General features: G+C 41.3%; 1 protein-coding gene across 4 annotated transcripts in view; it reads left to right on the top strand.

Moving 5' to 3' along the window:
- The window catches only part of LOC132824404 (guanine nucleotide exchange factor for Rab-3A-like), a 46,740-nt gene extending 20,263 nt beyond the window's left edge, over positions 1-26,477 (top strand). For 3 of the 4 annotated variants that reach the window (XM_060838833.1, XM_060838835.1, XM_060838836.1), the window contains 10 exons: positions 8,782-9,037; positions 10,759-10,854; positions 11,331-11,408; positions 13,775-13,990; positions 15,486-15,614; positions 16,361-16,473; positions 16,567-16,590; positions 22,238-22,337; positions 23,390-23,456; positions 24,098-26,477. In XM_060838833.1, the coding sequence (XP_060694816.1) occupies positions 8,782-9,037; positions 10,759-10,854; positions 11,331-11,408; positions 13,775-13,990; positions 15,486-15,614; positions 16,361-16,473; positions 16,567-16,590; positions 22,238-22,337; positions 23,390-23,456; positions 24,098-24,180 (1,162 nt within the window). In that variant the 3' untranslated portion in view covers positions 24,181-26,477. The remainder of the gene's footprint in view (positions 1-8,781; positions 9,038-10,758; positions 10,855-11,330; positions 11,409-13,774; positions 13,991-15,485; positions 15,615-16,360; positions 16,474-16,566; positions 16,591-22,237; positions 22,338-23,389; positions 23,457-24,097) is intronic. The other variant, XM_060838834.1, reaches the window with a different exon arrangement.
- Positions 26,478-26,813: the final 336 nt, after the last annotated feature.

Consider the following 26,813-nt stretch of genomic DNA (forward strand, 5'->3'; position numbering starts at 1 on the left):
CCCTGTTGTTGGACTGGAACAGTCGCTTGGTCATAAAAATCTGGGTCTACTCCTTGTGGCCAGGTCTGCATTGTTTTAGTGTGGAGTGTCATCCATTGGCACATCATTTCATAAAAATGCTTCACAGCTTCACTAAAATATCATGGTGCATTATAATGAGGGCCAACACTATTTTCCATCTGCTTGGGATTAGATCTTGCTGTATGTTGCATTTGACTGTGTAGAATGTCTGAGGAAATCTCCATGGATGGTGGGACATCTGAGTCAATGTCATATTGCCTTTTTGTATGTGTTGCAGTTTTGCAATACCTCCTTAGCATTTTTTCAGACTTATTTTAAAATTCATCCCTTTGGGATTTTTTTCATGCCATTTACTTCTAGGGGTGGCTGATGTAAATATGCCCTATCATCAAGTAGTTCCATTAACTTGAAAATTAGGAATTTGCTGGGCACATAGCCAATGAATCTGTCCACGTGCATTCAAGGTAGATGTTTTCCCTCCAGAAGGAAAACATTTCAAATAAAGTTTGTGTTTTATGTTTGAGGTTCTCTGATTAAATCACTGGAAAGCAAACTTAATTTAAGTTAAACAGGATAGCTTATGAATCTGGGAGGAGTGCATAAGTAATCAATCCCAAGCACTACAGAAGCTGTGCTTAAAGTGTAAGTATTTTATTCATAAAAGGTCAATTTGTTTTTTAATTCTGGATAGTAATACAAACTTACATCAGATTTTGTGTACTAAACTCAAAAATAACTTGTTTATAATCTTATTCTTACCATAAGTAGTCAAACTGTTTAACTAAGCTTCTATGCGGAATTAAATTATGTCCACTTTATCCCAAACTCGCACGTTCACATGACAGTGAGAGAATATGTAGAGAGAATATGGGTTTTGAAAAATAGCAAGAAGAAAATAAACATCCATGTGGGCCAAGGGTTTGAACTCGAGGGATAAAATAGAGTAACTTCTCATGGTTTCCCAATGATGTGGGGTGGGGTGCGGGGGAGCTCCAGGTGGCACTGTCTTTCATTCCCACATCGCCAATGGCAGCCTCAATCCTGTGAACAGATTTCTTTCAATATTATTAGATTCTCAACAAGTCAACACTTACCCTTGGAAGAGTAACCCACCCAGACCCATTCCCCTACCCAAAATTACCCCTGACTAATACACCTAATACTATGGGCAATTTAGGTAAAAACAATGACTGCAGATTCTCTGGATTAGTGGTGCTGGAAAAGTACAGCAGTTCAGGCAGCATCCGAGGGGCAGTAAAATCGACGTTTCGGGCAAAAGCCCTTCATCAGGAATACAGCTGTATTCCACTATGGACAATTTAGCATGGCCAATTCACCTGACCCCCACATCTTTTGGTTTGTGGGAGGAAACCCATGCAGACGCGGGGAGAATGTTGACCGAGGTGAGAATTGAACCTGAGTCCCTGGCGCTGAGAGGCAGTAGGACTAACCACTGAGCAGAGCTGGATCACTGAACTTAGTTGAACTCTGTTGCACCCTCACTCCCCCTAACTGCTTTGAGTAACGTGCCTAGGATGGCAACTAAGAAAAACTTGTCCCATTTGCCAGCACTTGGCCCATAACACTTTCAAGCTCTTCCTAATCATATGTCCATCCAGATGCCTTTTTTAAATGTTGCAATTGTATCAGCTTGCAACATCCCTTCCTCTGGCAGCTTATTCCAGACATGCATCATCCTCTGTGGAAAAGTTACCCTACAGGTTTTTGTTTTTTAAATCTTTTCCCCTCACCTTAAGCCTATGCCCTCTCGTTTTGGACTTCCTGCCCGAGGAATAAAACCTTGGCTTGTTGACCTATCCGTGATTTTAAGATCGCCCCTCAGCCTCTTTCTCCTTGTTCAGTCAGTTCATCATCTCACTATAAACTCAAACCCTTCAGTCCCAGCAACATCCTTGTAAATATCTCCTGCACCTTTTCCAATTTAACAACATCCTTCCTGTGGAAGGGTGGCCAGAATAATGTGCCATATTATAGGTAACCTCATCAATGTCTTACACAGCCGTAACATGACATTCTAACTCCTGTACTCGATGTTCTGACTAATGATCTGACAAGTGTTCCAATCACTTTCACTAACCTGTCTACCCATGACTCCACTTACAAGGAACCATGCATGTATACACCCGGGTCTCCTCATTCGTCAACACTTCCCAGGGCTCTAACATTTAACTGTATAAGTCCTGTCCTTATTTGCCTTATCAATAATGTAACACCTCACATTTGTCTAAATTAAACTCTATCTTCCATTCCTCAGCCTATTACCCTTCTGATTAAGTTCCATTGTACTCTTAAGATATTCATCTTCACTGTCCACTACACCACGTTGGTTTTATCTGGAAACTTACTAACCACACCTCCTATATTCACATCCACAACGTTTATGAGTGACAGATAAAAGTGAGCCCAGCACTGATCCTTGTGGCATATGCTGGTCACAGGTCTCTAGTTTGAAAAACAGTCCTCCCCCACCACCCTCTACTTTCTGCCTTCAAGCCAATTTTGTATTCAATTTCTTTAAGCTAAAATTTGATGCTATGAACATTGAAAATATAATGTGTTGCCAACTGACATTTTACACTTGACTCCTTTCATTTCCCAGGGCTACATGTAATAACTTCTTTGCCACTGGGCACACATTTCTGAAATTCTTCTTCACTTTTTCTGTCAGGAAACTAAATTCAGTATTGCGTAGTTGAAGTCTTTTGCTATGAACTTGTAGTTTTTGCACACCTTAAGCAACTCCTTATCTTTTGCTTTCCTCTGTTTCTCCTGCTATTTGGTGGCTTATAAATGCACCAAGTAATGCAATGGCTCATTTTTATTTTATTTTACTTCTAACCAAATGGGATTCTGGCTTTGACTTCACAAAGACATTCTCTGAAGAATAAAACAATACTCGGAATTCTCATTGGAATGTTGATTTACAGGTTTTTTTCCAGGAATGGTATTGAAATGAACATTAAATATTGCATGAAGATAAATATGCAATTTCGTGTTTTAGTTTGAATCAGTTGGTAGCATTATTGGTTTCTAAGCAACAATCCCATATTGCTGGTTTGAGTCTTCAATATTTTCAGGATCTTAGTCTCCTGTAAAGCTTTGAGTGAACAGCTGTTGGGTAATCTTCCCCTCACTTTTTATATTGAGAAAAACTGTAAAGCTAAGTTCAAAGTCACTAATATACTTAATTTTTTCTTTTTGTAGTTAACTACCTTGTAGCTAAAATGGTGCTCTGAGTGGCAACTTTGTATACTCTTCACTTCTCCAGTATCCCTAGGAGTACACATGACAATTACACTTCATTCCGAATTCTTAAATTCCTTCACTTCCCAACCATTTCTTTATCTTCACTGCCATTATTCCTCATCTTTGTCAAGAACAAGCTTCATAGTTATGTGGGCATTGTCTACAGGGTGGACAGAAAACCTTTCAACCTCAACCAGTTGAAATCCCAGTAGAAAACAGCATTGACCTCATTTGTGGAACTTCAGTATGCAGATGAAAATATTACCTTTGCGCGCTCTCTTTCTGAATGGAATCTTCAAGCCTCACTTAATGTTTCACGGAAAGTTGTGGAAGAATTAGCCTCCGCCTCAGGAAATCATGCATTCTTTGCTACTCATGCCAGGTCAGTTTCAAGTTTACCCCTCCTTTTTAAGATTGACAAAGTCCTCACTCGCCATCAATGGGGTGATTAAACATTTTATCCAGTCTGTGTGTGCTGCCTTTTGAACACTGAAGGATGAGAATCTTGCACTGACGCCTGTGCTAGTACCAGGTCCTTTTATACAAGGTGGTCATCTTTCTGACTGTTCTGTATGACTCTCACCACTTGGATATAGATGTCACATCAAGGCCTCTTTGATTTGTTTGTTTGTGATGGGTTCTCCGCATCAGCGGGAGGACAGCCATACTAACAACAACATCCTTGAAGCAGCTGACAACACCAGCATCAAGAATATGATCATCTGGAATAAACTGGCCATGTGTTTAGGTTGCCCAAGTTCCAACTGCCAAAACAAAACCACCTTCATTCAGCTGCTCAAGGAAGACACTCGATTGAGAGGTGGACAGAGGAAGTGTTTCCAAGATTCCTTGAAGGCTACACTCAAGAAATAGAGCATAGATGTCAATCCATGGGACACTAACATTCAGAAGAGACTGACTTGGAGAAAACTCCTGCATGAAGGGGCAATTCTTAAAAGAACATAAGGCAGCAAGAGGAAATTCAGGAAATGAACTGGAAAAAGGAATGCCAATGGTCTCCAGGCCAAGGATCAATTCTAGTTCTTGGAAGCATGTGCCAAATTCATGGTCAGAGATGTTCTTCTAGGATCAAGTTCATCAGCCACACGGGAGCTGCCAGAGCCCACGTCCACCAAGGAAATTCCAAGTCGCTGGTTAATCATACTTGTTAGCAAGTGCCAAATGACAGTAAAGGTCATGGGTTGGCGATCCCATTGCTTTGCATGTACTATTGAATTACTTGTTTTCACATATTAAGTATTATTATGTTGTTAGCTTTTCAAAAATATTCGAGCTTTTCCTGTTATCCAGAATGGTCTGTTTTGGGATGTTGTACATTGAGCGAGTGCCTGTCTTGTGATCAGTTTGTCCTCTTGCCTAATGCTTTGAAGCAGGAAGAATCAGTCTAATGGTCTTGTATGAAACTGACTGCTGTAATAAATCTTTCACCAGTTTACAATCCCATTTTGTTCCTAAAATGGGAAGGTACGTGTTTTTCAAAGAAGTTGCTTACACCACTTAAAATGTGGCCAGCATAAGCAGCTATTTCACTTACTAATCTGAAACACATCCCGTGCTTTTGGCTTGCTTCCATTCCAATTCTTTCCATTTTTCTGTCTGCACTGCAGCAGGCGCTGACTCTTCTTTGACTGCAATTCTATTGCCGCCAGCAGTCTTGCAGTGGCAGTGGGACACCTCAAATGGCATCTTTGTACGCCTGATCAAACCCTGATCTCTTCCTCACTTGATACTGAAATGTTCACTTTACATAAGTTTAGTCAGCAGGAATACAAGTTGTGAATTGGGTTTATGGAGTACAAATAGGATGTCTATTAATAGGAGAGAGGTGGTGGGGTAACATTCCCCCATTTGCACATCGTCAGTTGTGCAGCATGGAACCAGACCCCATTTGGAGCAGATATCCAAAATGAACTTAGCCCTATTTGCCAGTTTTTGGCCCATATCACTATAAACCTGTTCATATGCCCATCCAGATGCCTTTTTAAATATTGTAATTGTACCAGCCTCTAGTACTTCCCTCTGCCCACTCATTCCACATATTCACCACACTGCGTGAAAAGGTAGCCCCTTAGGTCCCTTCTTAAATTTTTCCCTCCTCCCCTTAAACATATGCCATGTAGTTTTGGATTCTCCTACCCTGGGGAAAATCATTTTGTCTATTTAGACTATCCACGCCCCTCATGATTTTATAAACCTTTACAAGGTCACCCCTTAGCCTCTAATGCTCCAGGGAAAATAGCCACAGCCTATTCAGCCTCTCCCTATAGCTCAAAGCTTCCAATCCTGGCAAAGTCCTTGTAAATCTTTTCTGAACCCTTTCAAGTTTCCCAACATCCTTTCTATAGGAGGGAGACTAAAATTGCGCGCACTATTCCAATAATGGCCAAACCTATGTCCTGAATAGCTGCAACATGACTTCCCAACTCCTATGGTCAAAGCATTGACCGACAGAAACAAGTGTACCCGACACTGCCTTCGCTCTCCTATGAACCTCCACTCTTAGGTCTCTTTGTTCAGCAACACTCCCCAGGACCCTACCATTTAAGTAGATAAGTCCTGCTCTGATTTGTCTTACAAAATCTCTTGGTCATTCATAAAATGTTTATTTTAAAGTGAATCTTTTAAAATTGCTCGGTATTGTGACTTTTAGGAATAGACTTGAAGGTAAGCTACGGGTATTTTTAAATCCAAAGGAAAAGGATAGTTATTCACACACACTCCCAAAAGTGTAAGTGCCAAAACAGACACCCCTCCTAAGAGGGGCCGGGTTGGTGGGGAGGGGGGTGGGGTGGTGGTGGTGGTGCAGTAGTGGTCATGTCACTGAGGTATCTCTCCAGAACCCCAGGTTAGTGTCCTGGGACATCAATTCAAATCCCACAGATCCTAAAAATTTTGAGTTCAACATTCCTGTATAGAAACCACAAAAGATCACCACCTGATAGCCATCTCTTCTGCAAGAGTCACTGAATAAGACACTATTGGCCTGGCTATACAGCAGCTGCAATAGGCCTGAGTCTACTGTAGTTCCAGCAGACAGCAGCAATTGATACTGACACTGGCAACCCTCTTAGTCCAAATGTCTGGGGAATGGAGTGATTCCTATGTTGATTCTTCATTCCTGTGGGTCGCAGCCCAGGTATGGTTCTTTAAGTTTCCCTGTTGGTGTGTGGATTTTTATTTGGCCTGGCTGGCTTTCTGCCATCTGTTTCTCCCTGAAAGCACTGCTTTTCCTGTTGTTCCATGAACACTTTACATTCTGTTTCTCTGTATGATGTAATGCCATGTTGGTGGTTGGAACCCCAAAGTAAAACTGGAATGTTTAGCGCTTGGTTCTAAAATGTGTTTTTTGTTTCTAAACAAGGACGTCTACAGAGACCAAGTAACTGCAAATGTGAAAAATTGTGTGGGACTGATAGGATGCAATAGCTAGAAACTTCAAATGGACTGGGCATGTTGTCTTTGTAGTCAGAAGTAATCAAAGGGGCTGATGATCCTGTGCTCAAAAGCAAGCCACCCCCCTGTGGATTAGGTCTCAAACTGCAGAAATGTTGTTTCTTTTGAAGAACATAAGAACAAGGCTTAGAAAACTAGCTTCAACTCTACTGGAGTGTACTAGTAGGAGTGAATGTTGTCTGTACTGGCTTGGGTTTAAGCGTTTTTTACAGTCCAGGATCTACTCCTGAGTCACTCCTGTGTTGTAGGTTTAAAATCTGGGTGCCGCAAACTAGTTTAAACTAAAGGAAACAGGACAATAAATGGACTCTCCCTTACCTTGCATATGGAATTCAGTCATGGTCAAAAGGGATCAGACCTATAGAATTGTAACTATTCTGCAAAACTAAGGATATTGAAATCAACTGTCAACATCCGTGCTACCGATAAGATGTCCACTACAATAGCTGCTATGTTCAATCATCTGCTCTTTTATGAACAATTTTGGAGACCAATCTGTTTTTTTTTAAGCTGATCTTATTCACCTTTTTTCTTGTTTTTAACATGTTATTAATTCATCTCCCATTTAGTAATTAATCTGTTCAGTGAATAAGCTTTTTCCTAGATAATGACTGACCATTAATTAACAAACATGCTTAAATTTAAACAGTCGGGTTGATGCTCATTAAAGGCATTCCCCTGGGAAATGAACCAGGGAATAAGCGGTCACCTGTTTTGAGTTGAAATGGGTGCAGTGTGTACACATTCTTTCTGTCTGCAAAAGTTAGGGTGCTATGTATGTGAAGGTGTACCACACTGCAAATGGGACTGGCAATCTCCCAATTGTTTATCAGTGTAGATTTTTGTGTGCACAGATGTTATTTAGAAAATGTTGTTCATTGGGAGTTTTGCAAGCATTGCCTGGTTGTGTACTTTAGTTGCAAACAACAGGTAGGAATAAACTGTTTAACGTAATCTGCCAGTCTTTGTGGTGTACCTAATATCTCCATGATGCTGAAATTCATGCAGCACACGTGATTAGCTTGATGTCTATTTCCTGTTAGTGGTGCACTCTACTCAGTGCTACTGCATAGTAACAGCATGAACCAAAATAATTGATTTCCTTTTACATTGCTATTTATTGCAAATGCTTTGAAAAATGTATATTTTTTCTCAGCAATATGCAAATCCTGCAGCAAAAAATGATTGTTAATGACTCCAGCTTTAGAAGCTCGGAAATCTGTGCCAGGTTTTCCATCTCAATCCTGTCATCTGTGCAGATGGATGAGAAGATGCAGACACAATTGGCCAAATGGCTTCACTCTGCACCCTACCAATTCCCGTAAGGGAAGAAAATTGAGGATAAATGTCCAGTCTTCCCAATGGAGTGTGGTTGCCATCTAGTGTTTCTTAAATTCTGATTTTCAGTTACAGGCTGTGGCCAGCAGTTGACTTTTATCTTCACAACTTGCAATGTTTTATAAATGTGTGGATTCACAACTCCCTCCCTGTTCACCATTGAAGTTTTTTTTTCAATTACTTGTCCTTGTGTCTTTTTCCTATTCAGCTCTGCTACTCTTTTTTCCACTGTAGATCTTTATTTTCAATCTTTTGATCTCAATGCCACTTTTACTTTTAATCCCTTTATTATTCTTATTCTTTCACTCTTGCTCATTCTCGGAGTCTTTACCTCTTTTTCCATCCTTTCTCTTGTCCTTCCTGTATTGTTTTTTTTTCTCTCATTTTGTATCTAGTTAAAGATGTAACACTAAAATGAAACAACAAAACTGCAGATGCTGGAGATCTCAGACAAACGATAAATAAAAATGTCAAGAGAACTTGGCAGATCTGACTAATCTTTGAAGAGAAAAACAGAAATCTGAGGAAGGGTCACTGGCTTCCATGTTGACCGTTTCTGTCTCCAGAGATGCTGCCAGACCAGCTGAGTTTGTTTTTCCTTGTGAAAGATTGAAGCTGTGCTGTGTTGCTTTGACTGAGTTATACCTATTCCTGATGGTCCTAATTTGTTCGTCTCATCAGGGATCAGAAGCTAACTGCTGGGAGCCAGTTTTTGGCCAGTAAAACTGTGCTCAGCACCTGGAAGGAGGCAATGCCTGGGGACGATGAAGCAGGATCTGAGCAGCATGCAGCAAAAGCTCAGCAGGAAGCTTCTGAACCCATGAGCGAAGAGATGCTTCGCAATGCATACCACCTCTCCCGGCTGCGGAGTTCCTCTGTGGAAATACGGGAGAAAGGATCAGAACGGCTGAAGGAGGAGCTGGCAAAGGCGCAGAGGGTAAGAGTGCAGGTTGCAGTGTATGACTTCAAAAGCTTTCTAGTTCTGCTTAATGTTTTAGTCTAAATATTTGTGTATTTTGTTGAATGATGCTTACTTGAGAGGGTATAAGTAAATAGAGTAAAACCGGGTTGAAGGAATCTGGAGTTTACTGTCTGCTCTACATTTTTGATTGTGGCAAATGAAATGTTAGCACATTATCTCTGAGCATCAAATATTTATAACTGAATATGATGGACTTTAGATCTGTAGTAAAGACGATACAAAAGCTAGAGCTGACCATCTGATGATTTACCATTTTTTACCCATCTAGGGATAAACCTTACCATGCAGCAGGAACCATCTGTTAATTGAGCTGGTTGGTTATCTTTGAGGATTCCACTTTGGGATGTGAAGCACATCTCTACCTTGATAGCTGAACAGCATAGAGTTTATTAGACTGTGTAGTATCTTGGTCTACATTGCATTAAATCACCTTACCGTCAACTTTTGACACAGCTGATACTCCTATACAGTAGCATTGTTATCATTGTGTATTTTAGCCACCCTTTGTTTTAGAACTCATTCCACCTTTTCAGCTGTCTTTGACTGTAAAGCTATTATGGGCTACACCTCACAGTCCTGTCATCTTTCCATTCTTAGTTCACATCTGATGTTCATGCACACAAGCATTTACCAATAAGTAAATGGACAGGGATTCGGAGCATGACTGGGTGATTATATGTGGGGTACAGGATAAGGGTGAGAGAAATAGTGCCAAGGAACAGAAGCCCCCGACTTGTCCTGCTGCTCAATGAGATCATGGCTGATCGGTGATCTAACTCTGTATACCTACTTTGGCCTGTATCCATTCAGACCTTAGCTTTACAAAAATTTATCTGTTTCCAGTTTTAAAAATGAACTGCTATTTGTGGAATAAAGTTCCAAACCTTGACTACTCTTTGAAGAAGTGCTTCTTACCATCTCTCCTAAATGGTCTGAGCCTAAATTCTCAGACTCGGCCCTATTGTTCTAAAGTCTCCAACTAATGGAAACAGCTGATCTTTATCTACATGTCCTTTCCTGTCAGTAGATTGGAGATTTTGCTTAACCCCTAACCCTCTAAATTCTAGAGAAAACAGGCATAATTTATATAATCAATCCTCTTAACTTAACCCCTGAAGTCCAGGTACCGTTCTTGTAAACTTGGTGTCGAGTGACTTCTGAGAATACAGAGTATTGACCAACAGGTTTTTTTGAAATTACGAGTTTTTGGGGCTCTGCTCCTTTGTCAGGTACCAAAGGAGCAGTGTTTCAAAAGCTTGTTATTTCAAGTAAGTCCATTGGATGTTAACCTGGTGTCATGTGACTTCTCAGTCCACCCCAGTCCAAAGTTGGCAGCTCCACAGCATGGCTACTTTGTACTCCCTCTCAGGACTAAATATATCCTCTTTTTTAAAGGTGAAGTGCCCAGATCTGTGCACAGTGCTCATGATACTCATTTGGGAGAGTCGTTGCAGATGAGTTGAGATAATTGGCCTTCTACACTAGGATGATTCTGTGATGAGCCAAGGCCAGTGTTGTCGAGAATGGCTGACTATTGCCAAATTTACTTCCTGGGTGAAATTATCACCGAATTGATATTAACCTTGGAGCCATTCCTGATTCTGTACTGCATTGGATGCTCCAATTATTCTCCTAAGCCATTGATGTGACTGACCTGTCTTTGTTCCTTGTTTTAGGAGCTGAAGCTCAAGGATGAAGAATGTGAGAAACTATCTAAAGTGCGGGAGCAATTGGAGCAGGAACTGGAGGAGCTGACAGCCAGTCTCTTTGAGGTATTGACAACTCTAGGCTTCATTCAGTCAGGAAAATGGCGCCAATGCAATGTACTTTCCTCCTAATCGGAATAGGTTTGTTTCATGCTGTTTGCAACGTTGACTATTGGAAGAAAACTGCAGTTTTTAAAAACAAAACTCTAAAATGCGCATATAAAGGACAAATACACATTTGGGATTAATTCCTGTAATTAACTTCTGTTGGCCTCCCTGACTCCTTCATGATTTTCTATATTATAAAGTTCTTCCCCTCCACTTGACTGTTTGGAGAGCAGAAGGATCAGGTTTGGCCTGTAGGTTTTGAGTGGACTTTCTCTGACAAAGGAGCTGCGCCCTTTGACCTGGTCTGTGATTTCTGGAGCTTCAAACCTGGGTGTTTGATGCCAATATATTCTTGAGCTGTTGTCCTTTGACCCTGTCATCTAACCCATGCTCTTTGCTCATGGTCAGTAATTGTTACTGTTTCTTATAAACAGGAAGCGCATAAGATGGTGCGGGAAGCAAACACTAAACAGGCCACAGCTGAGAAGCAACTCAGAGAAGCCCAAGGCAAGGTAGGTAACCTCTCCCCACCATATGGTCAGACATGTGTCCCGCAAGCTACCTGATGACTTGTAGGGTGATTCAGAAGGATTTGTAGCATTAAAGCTTCAAGTTGTAGCAACACCTACTTTTTCAGAAGGAGCTGACCCTGATCTTCAATATTGACCATAGCTTGCTGTGTAGTCTCCTGAGTGGTTGAGGTGTTTAGACTAGATTAGATTAGATTAGACTTAGTGTGGAAACAGGCCCTTCGGCCCAACAAGTCCACACCGACCCGCCGAAGCGAAACCCACCTTACCCCTACATTTACCCCTTACCTAACACTACGGGCAATTTAGCATGGCCAATTCACCTGGCCTGCACATCTTTGGACTGTGGGAGGAAACTGGAGCACCCGGAGGAAACCCACGCTGACATGGGGAGAACGTGCAAACTCCACACAGTCAGTCGCCTGAGTCGGGAATTGAACCCGGGTCTCAGGCGCTGTGAGGCAGCAGTGCTAACCACTGTGCCACCGTTAAAGGACAGAGGGAACTGAGATGAAAAATCTCTTCACCCAGAGAGTGGTGAGCCTATGGAATTATTTTCTACAAAGTAGTTGACAGCAAAATATTGAATGTTTTCAAGGAGTCAGATATGCTACTTTAGAGCTATGGAGAAAAAGTGGAAATGTAGTACTGAGTTGGATGATCAACCATGATCTCATTGAATGGTGGAGTCGGCTTGAAGGGTCAAATGGCCTACTTTTATTTTCTATATTTCTGCTTGTCACAAGTGCAAATAACGTTTGGGTGTCATTGAGTACGTGCAAGATGTTCGAAGATTCTTTATACCATTTTCTGGATCTCAAACTTAATTTATTTTGTGGTAAAATTTTGTAGCAAAACGGTGGGTTTAAAAGGACAGTGACTGAGTGAATGTGAAATTACTAAGAGACCGCAAACTGCCATGCATAGTTCTTTTTCAGAAAGCATGTGTGCGATGGTAGACCTGAGAAGTCACAGTTGGGTCCACTGCTCTCTTTCATATAAGGGCAATGACCTGGATTTAGGAATGTGCTATAATTTTAAGGATTGCAAATGTCATGAAACTTAGAAATAAAGCAGGTGGTGAGGGGGCAGTAACTTAAGGAGATAAACAAACTGGTGAAATAAATAAGCACCTGGCAGGGAAAACTGTGAAGTGATCAACTTCATTAAGAATGAGAAGAGGCAATAAGGGAAATGAGACAGTATTAAAATAGTGCAGGAAGATAGAGATCTTGGTATGAAGAGACAAATCCTTCAAAGAGGAGATGGCCATTTCTTTAAAAAATCTAATGCAGGCTTTTTCATTGGAAAGATTTGTGTGTGAAAGGAAGGCAGCTGTGCTAATCTTTTTTTAACAAAATACTAATTAACTCACAGCTGTAGATTATGGCCAACTCTCCGTCCCACACATTAGGAAGAATAGGATGGGCTTGGAGATGGTTTACAGGGGGTTTATTAGAATGGTATCAGAGATTTAAAGATTTATGTATGTGGAGAGCCTGGACAAGAGCAGAGAGACTGCAGACAATTTGAAGGTATTCAACATCTTGAATAGTTTTGGTAGAGTCAATAAACTGTTTCAAGTGGCAGAAGATTTGATCATCATAAGGCACAGATTTAAGGCGATTGTCAAACAAAAACCAAATACACCATTGGCTATGACATTTTAGCTGAATGAGTCGTGATGGTCTGGAATGTGTTATCTGGACGGCTGATTGAATAAATGTCCATGTTTAATAAGTAATTCACTAACACCTTTTTTGAAGGGAAAACATTTGCTGGTTTGTGGGGAAAGAGGAGGCTAGCTCTTTCAAGAGGTGCAAGCACAGTGGAACTAATGGCCATCTTTGCTGTATCAACAATTCTCTGATTTCTAATGGTACTGTTCCTATATGAAAAATGTAAATATAAGTTAACTTTCTTTGGATACCTCTCAGTCCTGACTCTTTTCATCTAACCTGCCTGATTCACTCGATGGGGCTATTTTCCTCATGTGGATCAGTAGTTAAAATAACAAATTCAGCTCAATGAGGTCATCAGAATCTAATTGACACGAAGACATATCCTGCAGTTCCCTACAAGTGTTTAATGCATGTGCTCAGAAAAGTACAGTTAAATTGGAAAAATGTGGGATAGGAGCAGGACATTGGCACGGATCCTCTGGGCAATTTTAAACTGAGCCCCAACCCCATTTGCTCAGTTTCCATATTGCAGGTCTTGTTGCAATCAATTCTTGGGTGTCTGAAATTAATTGATTTGTTCTTCAGGATTAGCATCCACTACCATATTCAAGTGATTGGCTGGGTAATGTTTGCCTTTCTCTGTTTCCTCTCCCCACCCCATCTTAGATTGACATGCTTTTGGCTGAGGTAACAGCACTGAAGACCCTTGTGATTACATCTACACCATCTTCTCCGAATAGGGAGCTGCACCCCCAGCTCCAGAGCCCCTCTAAGGTGGTCTTTAAGAAGGGCCATAGTCGCAACAAAAGCTTGAGTAGTGCCATTGTGACGGCAGCGACACAGAATACCCAGTTAAAGCCAGTCAGCAAAGATGGTAGGGAGGTGAGTGTGGAAACTGTTCTGATCACTCTCTGTCCACTTGTCTGTCTCATTGGCGGCCTTCTTTTGTCTGCTTCTCCTGGCTTACTTGCCTTGCTGTCTTGTCTGCTTGTTTCTCATTCAACCTGTCTGCCTCGAGATATGTGCCCCTCAGTGGGAATGTGATTCACAACCTTGTTTGATTAAATGTGACATCAGCAGAACAAATCCTGGGTAATTTTAACTCCATCGACCCACCACTGGGGCAATTCTGTAGGTCTGCAGAGATTGAGTTAGCTGGGGCCTTGAATCTGTCTGCTATAACTCTCATGGCTCTGCCACTGGTAAACCTGAACCTCGGTACTAAATTGATTTTGGAGGGGTGGCATCATGTTTATTGACCTAATACCTGGTCTCACTCAAAAGCAAGTGGTGGAAGCCCTTGTCAGCCCTGATTAGGGGAGGGTTAAAGGAAGTGTAAAACATCATATACTTGTAACTGTCCACATAAATGCTCAAGAGTTGTTAGTGATCACTGAATGCGTTTGGCACTTTGAGAGAATAGTGTTTGATTTAGAATTTAAAAATGGGTGAACAATCAATTAAAAACTAAATTAATTCATCAACTGGGACCTGATGCTATCTTAAAAGGAATGCTGTGTTGAACTCACAAGAAGTGCTCCTTGAGACTATTGGTTTATGGTCAATTCCCTGTCTGTCTGTTCTAATATTCTAACTCTGCTAACACTGATTTTTCATGGTGCTCCTGAAGGCAGGAGTGCCCACTCTCCTCTCTCTGCTGCTCTGCATCGTACCTGGGAGGGCGATTTATGTCACACCTGAGCCATACGGGCATCTTACCAAGCCATCGTCAATGCAGGAGCATCAGGTACAATTGTCTCCTTGTGCCCCAATTGTCCTGTCATATCGCTGAGAATGATCTTTGTCATAGCGATGTACTTTGTGTTTACTCCTCTTGATGTTAAACTAGGGTAAAAAGAATTGAAGGACACAGTATTGTGGTGAATTAAACCCTCCAGCTCAGGCTAATGGCTCATGCTTATTCTGCTATCTCTGAGACAGAAATGAGCTGAAAGGAGTTAGGGTTTCTTTATTTTGTTTTCCAGTGTGATTTATGATACAATATCCTCATTCTCCAGTAATAAGCAAGGGCACGGATTTGGAATGTCACTAGAAGAATGAAAAATGTACATCTGGAATAATTGTGTTGTAAGTGACTTATTGGAGTCGGAATAGGTTTATCATTTCATTAACCCATTATTGATGTGAAGCCATTGATGGTTTACTGCCATTCCACATCCACACTTACAAAAAGTGATGAGACTGAAGGAGTGTGTGCTTGGTCTCATGGAGTAATTGAGGGTTAATGTTTGGGGAGTATGGAGGCTACCAGTAGTCGTGGCACTAAGGGATTAGAAGGAGATGTTTGCTTACCTGCCTGACCTCTGGTTTTAAGGTAATACTGCTGTTCCTGATGCTCGTGTCTTGCTCCTTACAGATCGACCTGATTTTATTTGAGGAGTTCCAATCGTGGAAGGAGGATCCGACCCTGGATAAGGCTTGTCCATTTCTGGAGAGGATTTACCAGGAAGATATCAGCCCATGTCTCTCCTTTGCCAAACATGAGGTGAGCTTGGCTGAAAGTATATAACCTTTTGGCATGAGCTGATGTTAGACCGAGCATAATGATTGCCTGATGGCAAATTCTGGAGGATGAATCTTTAGCTTCTGGAAAGCCCATAGACCTCACGTTGTGCCTGGACTGGTGCCTTTGTTAAGGGGCAGCTTGGTGCTCATGGTGTATGAGTTCCTTGTTTTTTGTTTTTTTTTGTACCTGGTTTCTGTTTGAGGGGTTGATTACCACTTCTGGGAGTTCCTGATGACTGCAGTTGAGAGTTCTTTAACACATACTTTATCCCGCTTTATGCTTCCAAACTTCCTCCCAGTGTTTGGTGGTTCAACTTTCAAAAGCACTGTGTGTGTTGACTGGAGCACTTCAGCAGCAGGAGGGCAAATTTTCAGGATGGCAAAGAAGTCTAACAAGTGAGGCAAATAAACTGGAGGGAGACTGTGTGGGCTGCTTTTGCTCCCTGCCTAGAGAGACTGTCTGCACTGGGGGTGGGACCCAGAGAATGAGTGACATGATTGACTTTTTATTAACTTCAGTTGGTTTACAGGTAAGATAAAACTCTTGTGAACAAATATTGCCTTGTATTTAATAATGTTTATTCTGTTTCTCTTTATTGCTGTTCTGCTTGACTTGCATGCTCTGATTTCGTCTTGCACTCTACCTTTCTATATGTCCTGTTTACTTCTGCTCTCCCACGCTCTGTGCCTTTTTTTGTTTGCGTGCGCTCTCTCGCCCTCTCTCAGCTGACTGAAGCAGTCCAAGCTGCTGTGGAGAACAATACTTTGAGTATTGAGCCAGCTGCTGCCCAGGCATTACCAGTCGTCAAGGCCTCAGCAATAGAGTGTGGAGGACCAAAGTAAGAGCACATTCTTCACTCGTATAGCCTTTGATCTGATTTATTGTTAATTTGGTCTGATTCTCTTGATTTAATGTTCTTTCTCTCTTTTAGTGGGTGGCGGGCTGAAGTGTTGACGTAAGTGTTTACATGGATATTCCTGATCCTAATGAACACTAACTTTTGTAATCAGCCTTTACTCACAGTATTAATACAGCTTCTGTAAACTCCATAGTGGTGCTGAAACCTACTCCTACTGGGGCTATATGGTCTTGCAATCTGTACTTTTCTAGATTCTGGCTCTGAGTTGTATTGGTGCAGTAAACCCACTGAAACCAGCAGGCAGCTAATCTCCCAGTGTGAAATGTATGGGACACTTTTTCAATTAAATCTTTATTGGCTATTGTCCTAGCTATATAGCAGGCTTTCAAGTCAGCTAATCCTGACTGAGAGCGCTAGCTACAGGATATTTTGGGAAAATGGATAATCCTGAATTTGTGCAGCAGATGACTCTCTCTCCCCTGGGCAGTGCTGATCTATATTGCTAACACAGAAGCATATATGTATTCAAACTTGTTTCAAGGACCTTTGGGACCCATATGCAAATGTACTAGAGATGTTTGGGTCAGACTGTTTGTTTTTGCAGAACATGCAGCAAGCACACAAGAACACCACAACCTGCAAGACCAATCTCCTTTAAGCCACAGACCATCCTGGGGTAGAAACATATTGGTTTTCTGTCGTTGGTTTAAAATCCTGGCCTTTTCGCTCCTACTAGCATTGTGAGAGTATCATCTTCCCAGGGACTGTAAAAGTTCAAGAATGCAGCTCACTTCCACCTTCTTCCCAGGCAATGGGGAATAAATTCTCACTTTGCCAGTAACACTTATTCCCATAAATGGATATGACTCCTCTTTGTCTGCTTGTTGCATGGCTTCTGTAATTGTATGCATTTGGTGGCTTGCCTCTTTTGGATGAAACCTGTTTTCAGCAATTATAATATTCTTTGCATTGCTAATGCTGTCTTTCAGAAGTAATGACTTGAGCCCATCAACATTATCTGGTGAGGTGGTGGGTGGAGAGGAACCCTGTGTTTGTTTTCCTGTAGCTGCAGAGGGGTGGCGTATAGAACTATAATGAAGATAATAATCTCCTCTGCATGTTACTGGAACAGTGAGGCTGGTCATGAAATGAAGACCGTTTGATTCACGCAATTTCAATTTAGAGTTGGGAATCTGGCACCTGGTTCACCCCAGGTTCTGCCCTCACGTGGTCTATTTCAGAGATCAACAGGGATTTATTAAAGGAATAGGACAATTAATGACGGACCAGTTTACCATGCTCGTAAGTACAGTGGGCAGTGCCCAGGGGCTGGAGGGCCAATAGGAGACCGTCCAGAGACAGACCGGCAGTCCAGTTGATGAAGCTGGTGAGTAAGGGAGAAGGAGAAAGCATGTCAACAATTTTAAACCTAGGACAGCCACAGTTACCTGTATGAGGGGTTGGGCATATCAGTAGGTTGCAAGGGAACATTTGGCAAGTAGTCTACTGGTGTGAACAATGGGTGGGCATCTTGCATACGGAGATAATTCAGTCGGTGTTTAATGGACCTTTCGTTTGGTTATCTGAGAATTTGGGAGTGTTTACTATGCAGTATATCTCTCATAGAAAATGTGTGTAGAGGGTGGGGGGTGTCTATAGCTGTAGGGCTGAATGTTTAAATGGTACGGGGTCTGGATTGGAGGCTGTCAGGGGTATGACTTTGTGGCTAGCCTCCCTGTGCTGGCTCACTACCACAATCGTTCATGCTGAGTCGTCCAGGTCAACAGGATGGACTTGGAGCAAACAATGGTGGGAGACAGTGGTGATGGATCAAGAAAGGATCTGCCCCTCCCCCATGACCCATAATGGTGGCCAGACCAGAGGTGTGACTGTTGGCTACCTCATTAGACAGGCTGTCCCTCATGATCATGGCCAGGTGGCTGTGGCTATTTAAAGTTTAAAATTGTTGACCTGCCTTCTCCTGATCCTCCTCCTTCTCCTCCTCCCTTACTCATCAGCTTCCAGCTTAGTCCATTGGGCTGCCAGTCTGTGTCTGGAGGGTCTCCTATTGGCCTTCCAGCTTGAGGGTACTGCCCACTGTACTTACTAGCATGGTAAATCTGGTCCCTGTCATTAATTGTCCTAGTCCTTTAATAAATCCCTGTTGATCTCTGGAGTAGGGATGAACTAGGGGCCAGATTCCCAATTCTAAATTGAAATTGTGTGGATTGAACAGTCTTCATTTCACTATTCTCTCCCCTATTATGACTGCAGTTCTGACTGTGTTCTGCAGAGGGTGGTAAATGCCCAGCTTCATGAAATTTGTTAAATGTACAATTTCTAAATTAGACTATTCCCAGAGGCACTCACATGCAGACAGAGAAACATGCTGAGCACGTGTTGTATGTACACTTCTAATGATTTAGGAAAAGCTTTTAAACATCATATTCCTTATTCAGAAATTTACCTCAACTAAACGTTTTCTCACTGTATATCTCATTCCTTCTCATTCTCAAACGCATCTTTGTGATGCTTTTACAGTTCATTTTAGTGATCTTGGATTAATATCCTCATATCTCTGTTGTACTTTGTGTGAAGTGTTTCAAAGAAAGTTCCTCTTTCCAACTCTCTTCATTTCAACGCAATTTAGTTTAAATTAGGATTTCTTTTGAGTTTTAATAAAATTATAATTCTTTTGAAACTGCTTAATGATTTTGGTGAAAAAGCAGCAGGCACTTTCTTTATTTGACTATTTAAAACAATAGTCAACAATTTTTTTACAAGTTTGGTTTGATGGGAGTGCGCTCAATTGCTGTGTCCAAACTTAGTACTGCACTGAAGTGTCAGCCTGAGGGTGGTACCATCTTTTGAATTGATTTGATTGGAAGAAATCCCATCGCCTCTATTTGAAAGAGGACCATGTTCTCCCAGTATCTTCAATGTAGAACTCCACCACCCAGATCAGATTTAACTAGTCACTTTGCTGTTCTGGGGTCTTACTTAGCACAAAATCGATGCAGCATTTCAGAGTGTACTTCAGTAAGTTTATTGGCAATATTTTTCAGCCAATGTTGCAAAAGGCATAACATAAATGCAAGTAGTTTCTCAAAGTTGAAACCTTGTATTATAATGTGATGTTTCTACTTGAGTTGAAATTGTGATGTTATAAAAAAAATCTATCAAAGCTGGCAAATATTCAGTGTATTTATGGTGATATCACATCAGCACAAAGCAGTTATCTCTAGCTATTACATCTTCTCTTCCTCTGCTAGTGTGTGGACAGGCAAGTGTAGGAGACTCAGCCTGCAACAGCAGTACATGATGACCCTGTGAGCAATGTTATCTCTGTCTCTGTGCTCACCTGCATAATCCAAACTGTCACTACCTTTTCAGGTCATCCTTCAGCTCAGTATACCTGAGGGATCTGGCATGTTCATCCCTGCTTGCTGCTTCACTGTGTTTGAAACCAAAACTGGTTGCGTAGTGTACTGTCCCCACTTATCCTTTTCCAGGAACTAGAAGAAACCGATCAATCCCTTTAGTACCAAAGATTTGTTCTATCTAGGTTCAGTGAACCAGGACTGTTGCAGTATGGAGCAGGTCTAGGTGCTTCTGCATTTGTCCTTACCCATGGCTCGGGAAGGAAAGAGATTTAACCACTGGGAAATTACATTTTATTTGGAAGTTTTTTTAATGGAGATAGAGATTAAAACACAGATGCTTACCTACACGTGTGCACAATACACTTACATGCCAGAGTGGGGATTTAACTAATCAAGGAAAGTATAAGAGGACTGCTGGGAGTGAGCATGACTGCAATCCCTTATAAATCAACACCTTCAGCATAAATTAAAATTGTGTAAAATCTCTGCTTCAGGAATGTGCTGCTCAAAGGATTAATGGAGGGGCCTCTTTGTATCTGACGGGGCTGGAGATTGTTGGAATATTTTCCATGATTGTATAAATAGTTATGATTCCTGCAGATCAAGAAGGAAGTACTGTACCCCAGGGACATGATACCAGATAAGAAAGATGATACCACAACAGTAGAGGAAGAAATAAAAGAATGCTTTTGCGCACCATACAGTCAGGCAGGCTGTGAAAAGTAGAAGAGAAATACAGGAAAATAAACACACTGGAAGAGGAAGATGGAGGGTAGAAGTATATGTTGAAAGTACTTGATTCCTTGACGTAGATAACAGACACACACAGTTGGCCACTTTACTTCAACAGTATAGTCACTTTAATAGTCCGTCCTAGGTATGGTTCGGGATGAGAAATCCTACACCTGGAGTTAGTACATGTCAGATGTTTCTGCTGTTGTGGAAGAATATACATCAACTGTCATTTTTTTTCAGTCAAGGCAGAGTGTACAGAAAGCTGTTGACCAGGAAGCGAGAGCCCAGCAATTGCTTTTTCTAGCCAGTTTTGCACTGTATCCAATTGACTTTGATGCAAAGAAACTTTGATTTCAATCCTGTTAAGCTCATTTAACTTTGACACAATTGAATCAAGCCACTTGTATCATGTTATCCTCACACTAGTGGATATTGAAATCAATTTGCATGCAATTACCAAAGCTGAAGAGAGTTCTGGAAGGCAAAGGTATTGGATTAATTTCCTGAAGTATTAAAAGGGCAGATTATTGGAGAGATAAGTAGCTTCGCAAGTGACACTTGTGGCAAATTATGGGAAGTACAGCAGAAAATAGTTTAAAATGTTGCTTGCCGAGGTAGGTTTGGAGGAGGGGTGTGGAGTGCAGTTATTTTGGGGGAAAGTTTGAGGTTACAGATCATATATTTACAGCACAGTAGGAGGCCATTTTGGTCCTCATCACGCTGCTGTTATGGCCACCCAAACTAATTCTGCTTTCCAGCTCTTAGATCATAGCCTTGAAGATTACTGCACTTTTTAAGTAATCTTTAAATGTTACGACGGTTCTGCTTCTACCATCTCTGGCAGTGATTTCCAGCCCCCCCTCTCTGGTTTGAGAAGGTTCATGCCAAATGTCCCCTCAACCTCTTACCTATCACTCTAAATCTGTAGACTGGCTATGGATCGCTCAACAAGATGAATAGAGTATGTATTCTATAGATTCCCCACAGTGTGGATGCAGGCCATTTGGCCCATCAAGTCTACACTAACCCTCAAGAGGATCCCACCCAGACACAACCCCATCCCAGTAACCCTACATTTCTTGTGGCCAGGAGATCTTTGGACTGAGGGGGGGGGGAGAGACCCAGAGCACCAGGAAGAAACTCAGACAGAGGGTGACTGTGCAAACTCTACATAGTATCCTGAGGGTGGAATTGAACCTGAGTTCCCTGGTGTTATAAGGTGGCAGTGCTAACCACTGAACCACCATGCTGCTCTCTCAAACCTCCTGGAACTTCATGCCTGTCATCTAAGGTTTCCCTCTGCTGCCTCTGTTCTAAAGAAATTTGAACCTTTTGCTCTCTTGCACCTGCTCATGCTCTCAGGAATCTGAGCCGAACTGTAGAAAGCATTGCTGCCTACCTTGGAAATATTTGACCATTATCCATTAGAAATGTACTTTTGAGATTTATACCATCATTAATTCCTGTATTCCAGTCTTGCCCAAATTTGAAAAGGCCAATTTGGACTCGGGTGGATCCTTGCCTGTTTAACTAGTGTGCACACTGTTGTTAACTTCCTGCCAGGATAATACACTTGTCAGCTAGTTTGGTGTTTTACTGTGCACCTCTTTGTTCCTTCTCCTCAGGAAATGTGCACTGAGTGGCCTATCCAGAACATGTAAGCATCGCATCAAACTGGGGGACTCTGGAAATTATTTCTACATTTCACCATCCTGCAGGTCCAGGGTATGTATAACTCAGAAGGAGAAGACTTGTGTTATGGTGTGTCGCAAACAGGATTTAACACAGTCATTTGAATTTCAGGATGTGAAGGATAATTTTGCATTGCCCATTAACAGATAAAAATACTTTTTTTTTTGGAAAAAAACAAAAAGTATGTATTGAAAGAAGGATCTGATTTAAATTGATCATCTGGACAACATAGATTTTTTTTTCTTTCCCTTTTTTGTTTTCTTTGATCTGTTGTCCAGACACAGTTGAACCTTTTTGAAAGAAAACTGAACAGTCAATTTCAAAGAGGAAGTGAGGACTGCAGATGCTGGAGATCAGAGCTGAAAATGTGTTGCTGGAAAAGCGCAGCAGGTCAGGTAGCATCCAAGGAGCAAGAGAATCGACGTTTTGGGTATCAGCCCTTCTTCAGGAATGGCTCATTCCTGAAGAAGGGCTCATGCCCGAAACATCTATTTTCCTGCTCCTTGGATGCTGCCTTACCTGCGCGTTTTCAGCAGTCAACTTCAAAGACTCAGTCAAAGATTGCATTGCGCTCTGGAGGATTTGTCTATTCAGTTGTGCAACAGACTGAGTTCCAATCCCTGCTCATGGATTTAACTCCATGGTTGTTTACATGGCAACAGAGGGGTCTGTTTAATTTGACTTTTTGAGCAACTGGCTGGATTAAATGTTTGAGCAAGTTTTTAACTGACAGTATCTTTTATTTTGTCAGATTTATAAGCAGTCAAGGAATGTGCATTTTTTTTTCACAAGTGACGTTTCAATGGTTATGCTTGCTAATTGAGTTTCCCAAAGGGACAATTTTTTTTTCTCTCAACTAGGGTTCGAAAGCTTTTTTCTTTAAATTTGAGAGAGTTTCAAAGGGCTCATGAATTCTGTTCCTCGTGGTTACTGATTTGAATGGGTATGAAAATGGAATGATGGGATGTAAGAGGACATGGAGTCAGTTTTTGGGAATGGAGGGGATGGGAGGGTAAGAGGAGGCTGGGCTCTATTTTGTAATTGTGAATTTGACATTTATAATTGTGATACTGTCTGTTTCACAGATTACTGCTGTTTGCAATTTCTTCACATATATTCGTTATATCCAACAAGGTTTAGTCCGACAAGATGGTAAGATTGTAAAGCATCTCTTATGAATGTTCAAAGTTCATAGTGGCCTTTTCAGCAATTCTGGGATTAACATTAGTATAGAAGCAGTTTTTAATAGCAGCTTGATTATAAACTGAAGGGATATGTAGAGCTCTTATAGCAATGGGATTATCACAGTGATTGAGTGGGTACTGGGTGAACCAGGATTGGTCTGAATGAAACAAAATTGAGATTTGATCGTATTGCAGAGACTTGTGTCCACAGGAAAACAAGGCTGCCACTTATTGTGGTGCTGAGGGAATGCAGTTCTGTTTGTACTGTGATCTGGTTGAGGCATTTAAAGGTCTAGTGTCCTCACTGAGGTAGTTGTAAACTATCCCATGACAGACTCCTCAAGGACTGTGGAAGTTATTCCCGGTATCTTGACTAATATGTATCCCCCAACCGCAGCAATAATTTTTAAAGTCTAGTTGTTATCATCTTGTGGTATGTGGAAGCTTGCTGTGTGCAGATTGGGTGGTGCTGCCTTTTCCAAACTGGAACAATGACCACACTTCAAAAGTACTTCCTTAGCTATAACGTGTTTTGGAACATCTGAGTTAGGGAAAGGTATTGCACAACTGCAAGTCTTTCACTCTAATTTATTTTTTTCCCTTTTGCAGTGGAACAGATGTACTGGGAAGTGATGAAGCTGAGGAAGGAAATGTCTAATGCTAAACTAGGATACTACACCGAGGAGTCTTAATCTCTGGGTTGATGCCCCAGATTCAGAATTAAGCTTCAAGTCAAGGGGCCATTAATTTAAACAATGGATTTAAACAATATGGAAAATGCCATCACAAATAAGAGCAGGAAATGAACAAGAAGCATGGTGATATTCCCAGGGTGGATGAATGACTGCCTCCGTGACCTGGGCTATATTAGAAGTTATGTTAAATGCCAAGACGTGACTATGGAAAATATACAGGGTAATCTTATCTCATTAGCCATTGATCAAAGGTCTCATAATTTGGATCTTTGTTGCAACAACCAAGAATTGTAAAACCACCACAAACCTTTGTGCCTGTTAGGCCTCAGCGGCTTAATTCCTTTTGGTAAACTGGTATAAAATGGAGAAAAGTGGGTCTTGGAGGACCATTTTGAAGGAAAAGTAAGTTTCTTCCTTTTCAATGTAATAATAGCGGAACATTGGACTTCAAGCTAGGGCATTAAGCCCAGCCATGATTGCAGCAATTTGATTTTTTAATTTCCCTTCTCTGAGGTGCTATTCACCAGCTATTTTCTGTTTTTGGAAGGAATACATGGGTAGGGCCAGTTTTGAGTTGATTAAAATAGTCCTGTTACATCACATCAGATAGCAGCAATGATGTGGCAGTGATCTACAGTACAAGTATAGAGACTGATCCCTAAACCACCCACTGCCTCCTCCCCTAACTAGATAGTGGAAAGGCCACTTACTCCCACAGAAGAATTCTTCAACAAACTGGGAAGGAGGGATTTGGGTGGGGGGGTGGGATGTGGGGTTGGTGGTGATAGATGACATTTCATGCATCTATGTTGCACTTGTGCTAGTGCAAGGGATGCTTAATTGGATGAAGGTCTCATGGATTACCATGACTATGAAGTATCTCAGTCAATGATCTGATCCTATCAATTCCATGAATCATTGAGATGGCCATCGTGCTTTCTGCCAGCTCCTGTAACTCTTTGTCACTGTTCCTTTCACAGTCCCACAAAATATATCTTCAACTGTCCATGCTGTCATCTTCCAGCTGAGAGCCATTCGGCTATGACCTGTTGGTTTGTTCATGTGCAGTGCATTCCATTATTGTACACAGACTACTCCATTTTCAGTATTTATTGTGTTGGACAGTTTAAACTACCAGCTGATACTCAGTGATGTTTGGAAGCATTGACTTTGCTCCTGTACGTCTGTAAGTCTTGGCTCTATACAAACATGGACTGTACACTAGCCATCCATACTCTTCCGTTCACATTCCACAATGTATCTCTCCTCTTCCACAACCGTACAATGATGTTTTTGCATCCCTTCCTTTTTGGATGCACTGACGCCATGATGACCAGTCTCCTAAGCAATAAATGTTGTGACTAAGTAATGACTCCAAATGCCTCATTGTGCGGCACAGAATACTGAGGATGGGAGCCTAGACTTTCAGTTCTTAATCTTTGATTACAAACTGGCTTGAGCCAAGTATCATTCTTCTACATGTTTAACTTGTACTAGAGTATTATAATCACTACAAAATTCCTTATAATCCATACATTACTATTAAAGGAGCACCATCAAATGTTTGGCAAACATTAATCTTAAAATTAATTTATGCCAAGTTTCATCCTTGTCTTCAAAGTGAAGTCTCCTGACAGCAATTGTTGCCGTCAGCATTGGACCTAAGTGATTGCTGTCAGGCAGTTCAAATGTCAAGATTCACAAGTGGCCTGCTCTCCTCCTCTTAACCACAGATATACTTTCCAGCGGGGGTTTGCTGGATAGTAATAGGGAGACAGGACTCATGGCTGTACAATCAGTTCTGAAAGGTCGCTGGACCCGAAACACCAACTCTTGTTTTCTCTCCACAGATGCTACCAAACCTGCTGAGTTTTTCCAGCAGTTTGTTTTTTGTTTGATTTCCAGCATCCAGTGTTTTTTTTTTGTTGTAAAAATATCTAATTGTGAGAGAGCTCAAATGCCCAAAATGACAGTATTTCCTTTCCCCTTTTCCATACCCTGCAAAAGAGAGGTGTTTGCCAAACACCTTTCCTAAAGGATGTGCTCCTTTAAACTGCATGGTGCATGCTTAAAATTTTTTTAATGACTTTTTTTCAGGTATCATTAATTCCAGTGTTTATTGTGGGGAATTGTTCACCACTTGCCAATCTAATGATTATTGGACGTGGGGGATCCATGCCTCCCTGAAAATCAGTTGGAACTTTCCTTCAATGGGCTGGACTGACTGCATAGTTGTATAAATGTCTACTATGTTTCTACAATGTATGAATAAATACTAATTATAAAACTGACAACTAGCTTCTTTGAACAAAGTGATGTTGATGGGCATAGTTGAAGGAAATGTTTTTGCAATGTGAATTGTAGACTGGCATTAATTCTGAGTTCCAGATGGTTTATAGAATCTATCATGATTATTTTAGTTACAATGTTAGGGTGTCTTCCTATTCTGCATGCTTTTAGCTGCAAAAGTTATGCATGGAACATACTGTGCTCATTTGACTCTTTGACTTGCACTGATGTTCTACGTATTCCCTTGGACTCCAGTCTGAATCTGGCATGAGTTTCTTTACTGGATGTGATCAGAAACCCGAACCTTCCAGTGGAATAGAACAAAAGGCATGGACACAAAG

This window comes from Hemiscyllium ocellatum, chromosome 18 (assembly GCF_020745735.1).
Source record: "Hemiscyllium ocellatum isolate sHemOce1 chromosome 18, sHemOce1.pat.X.cur, whole genome shotgun sequence".
NCBI classification, from domain to species: Eukaryota; Metazoa; Chordata; class Chondrichthyes; order Orectolobiformes; family Hemiscylliidae; genus Hemiscyllium; species Hemiscyllium ocellatum.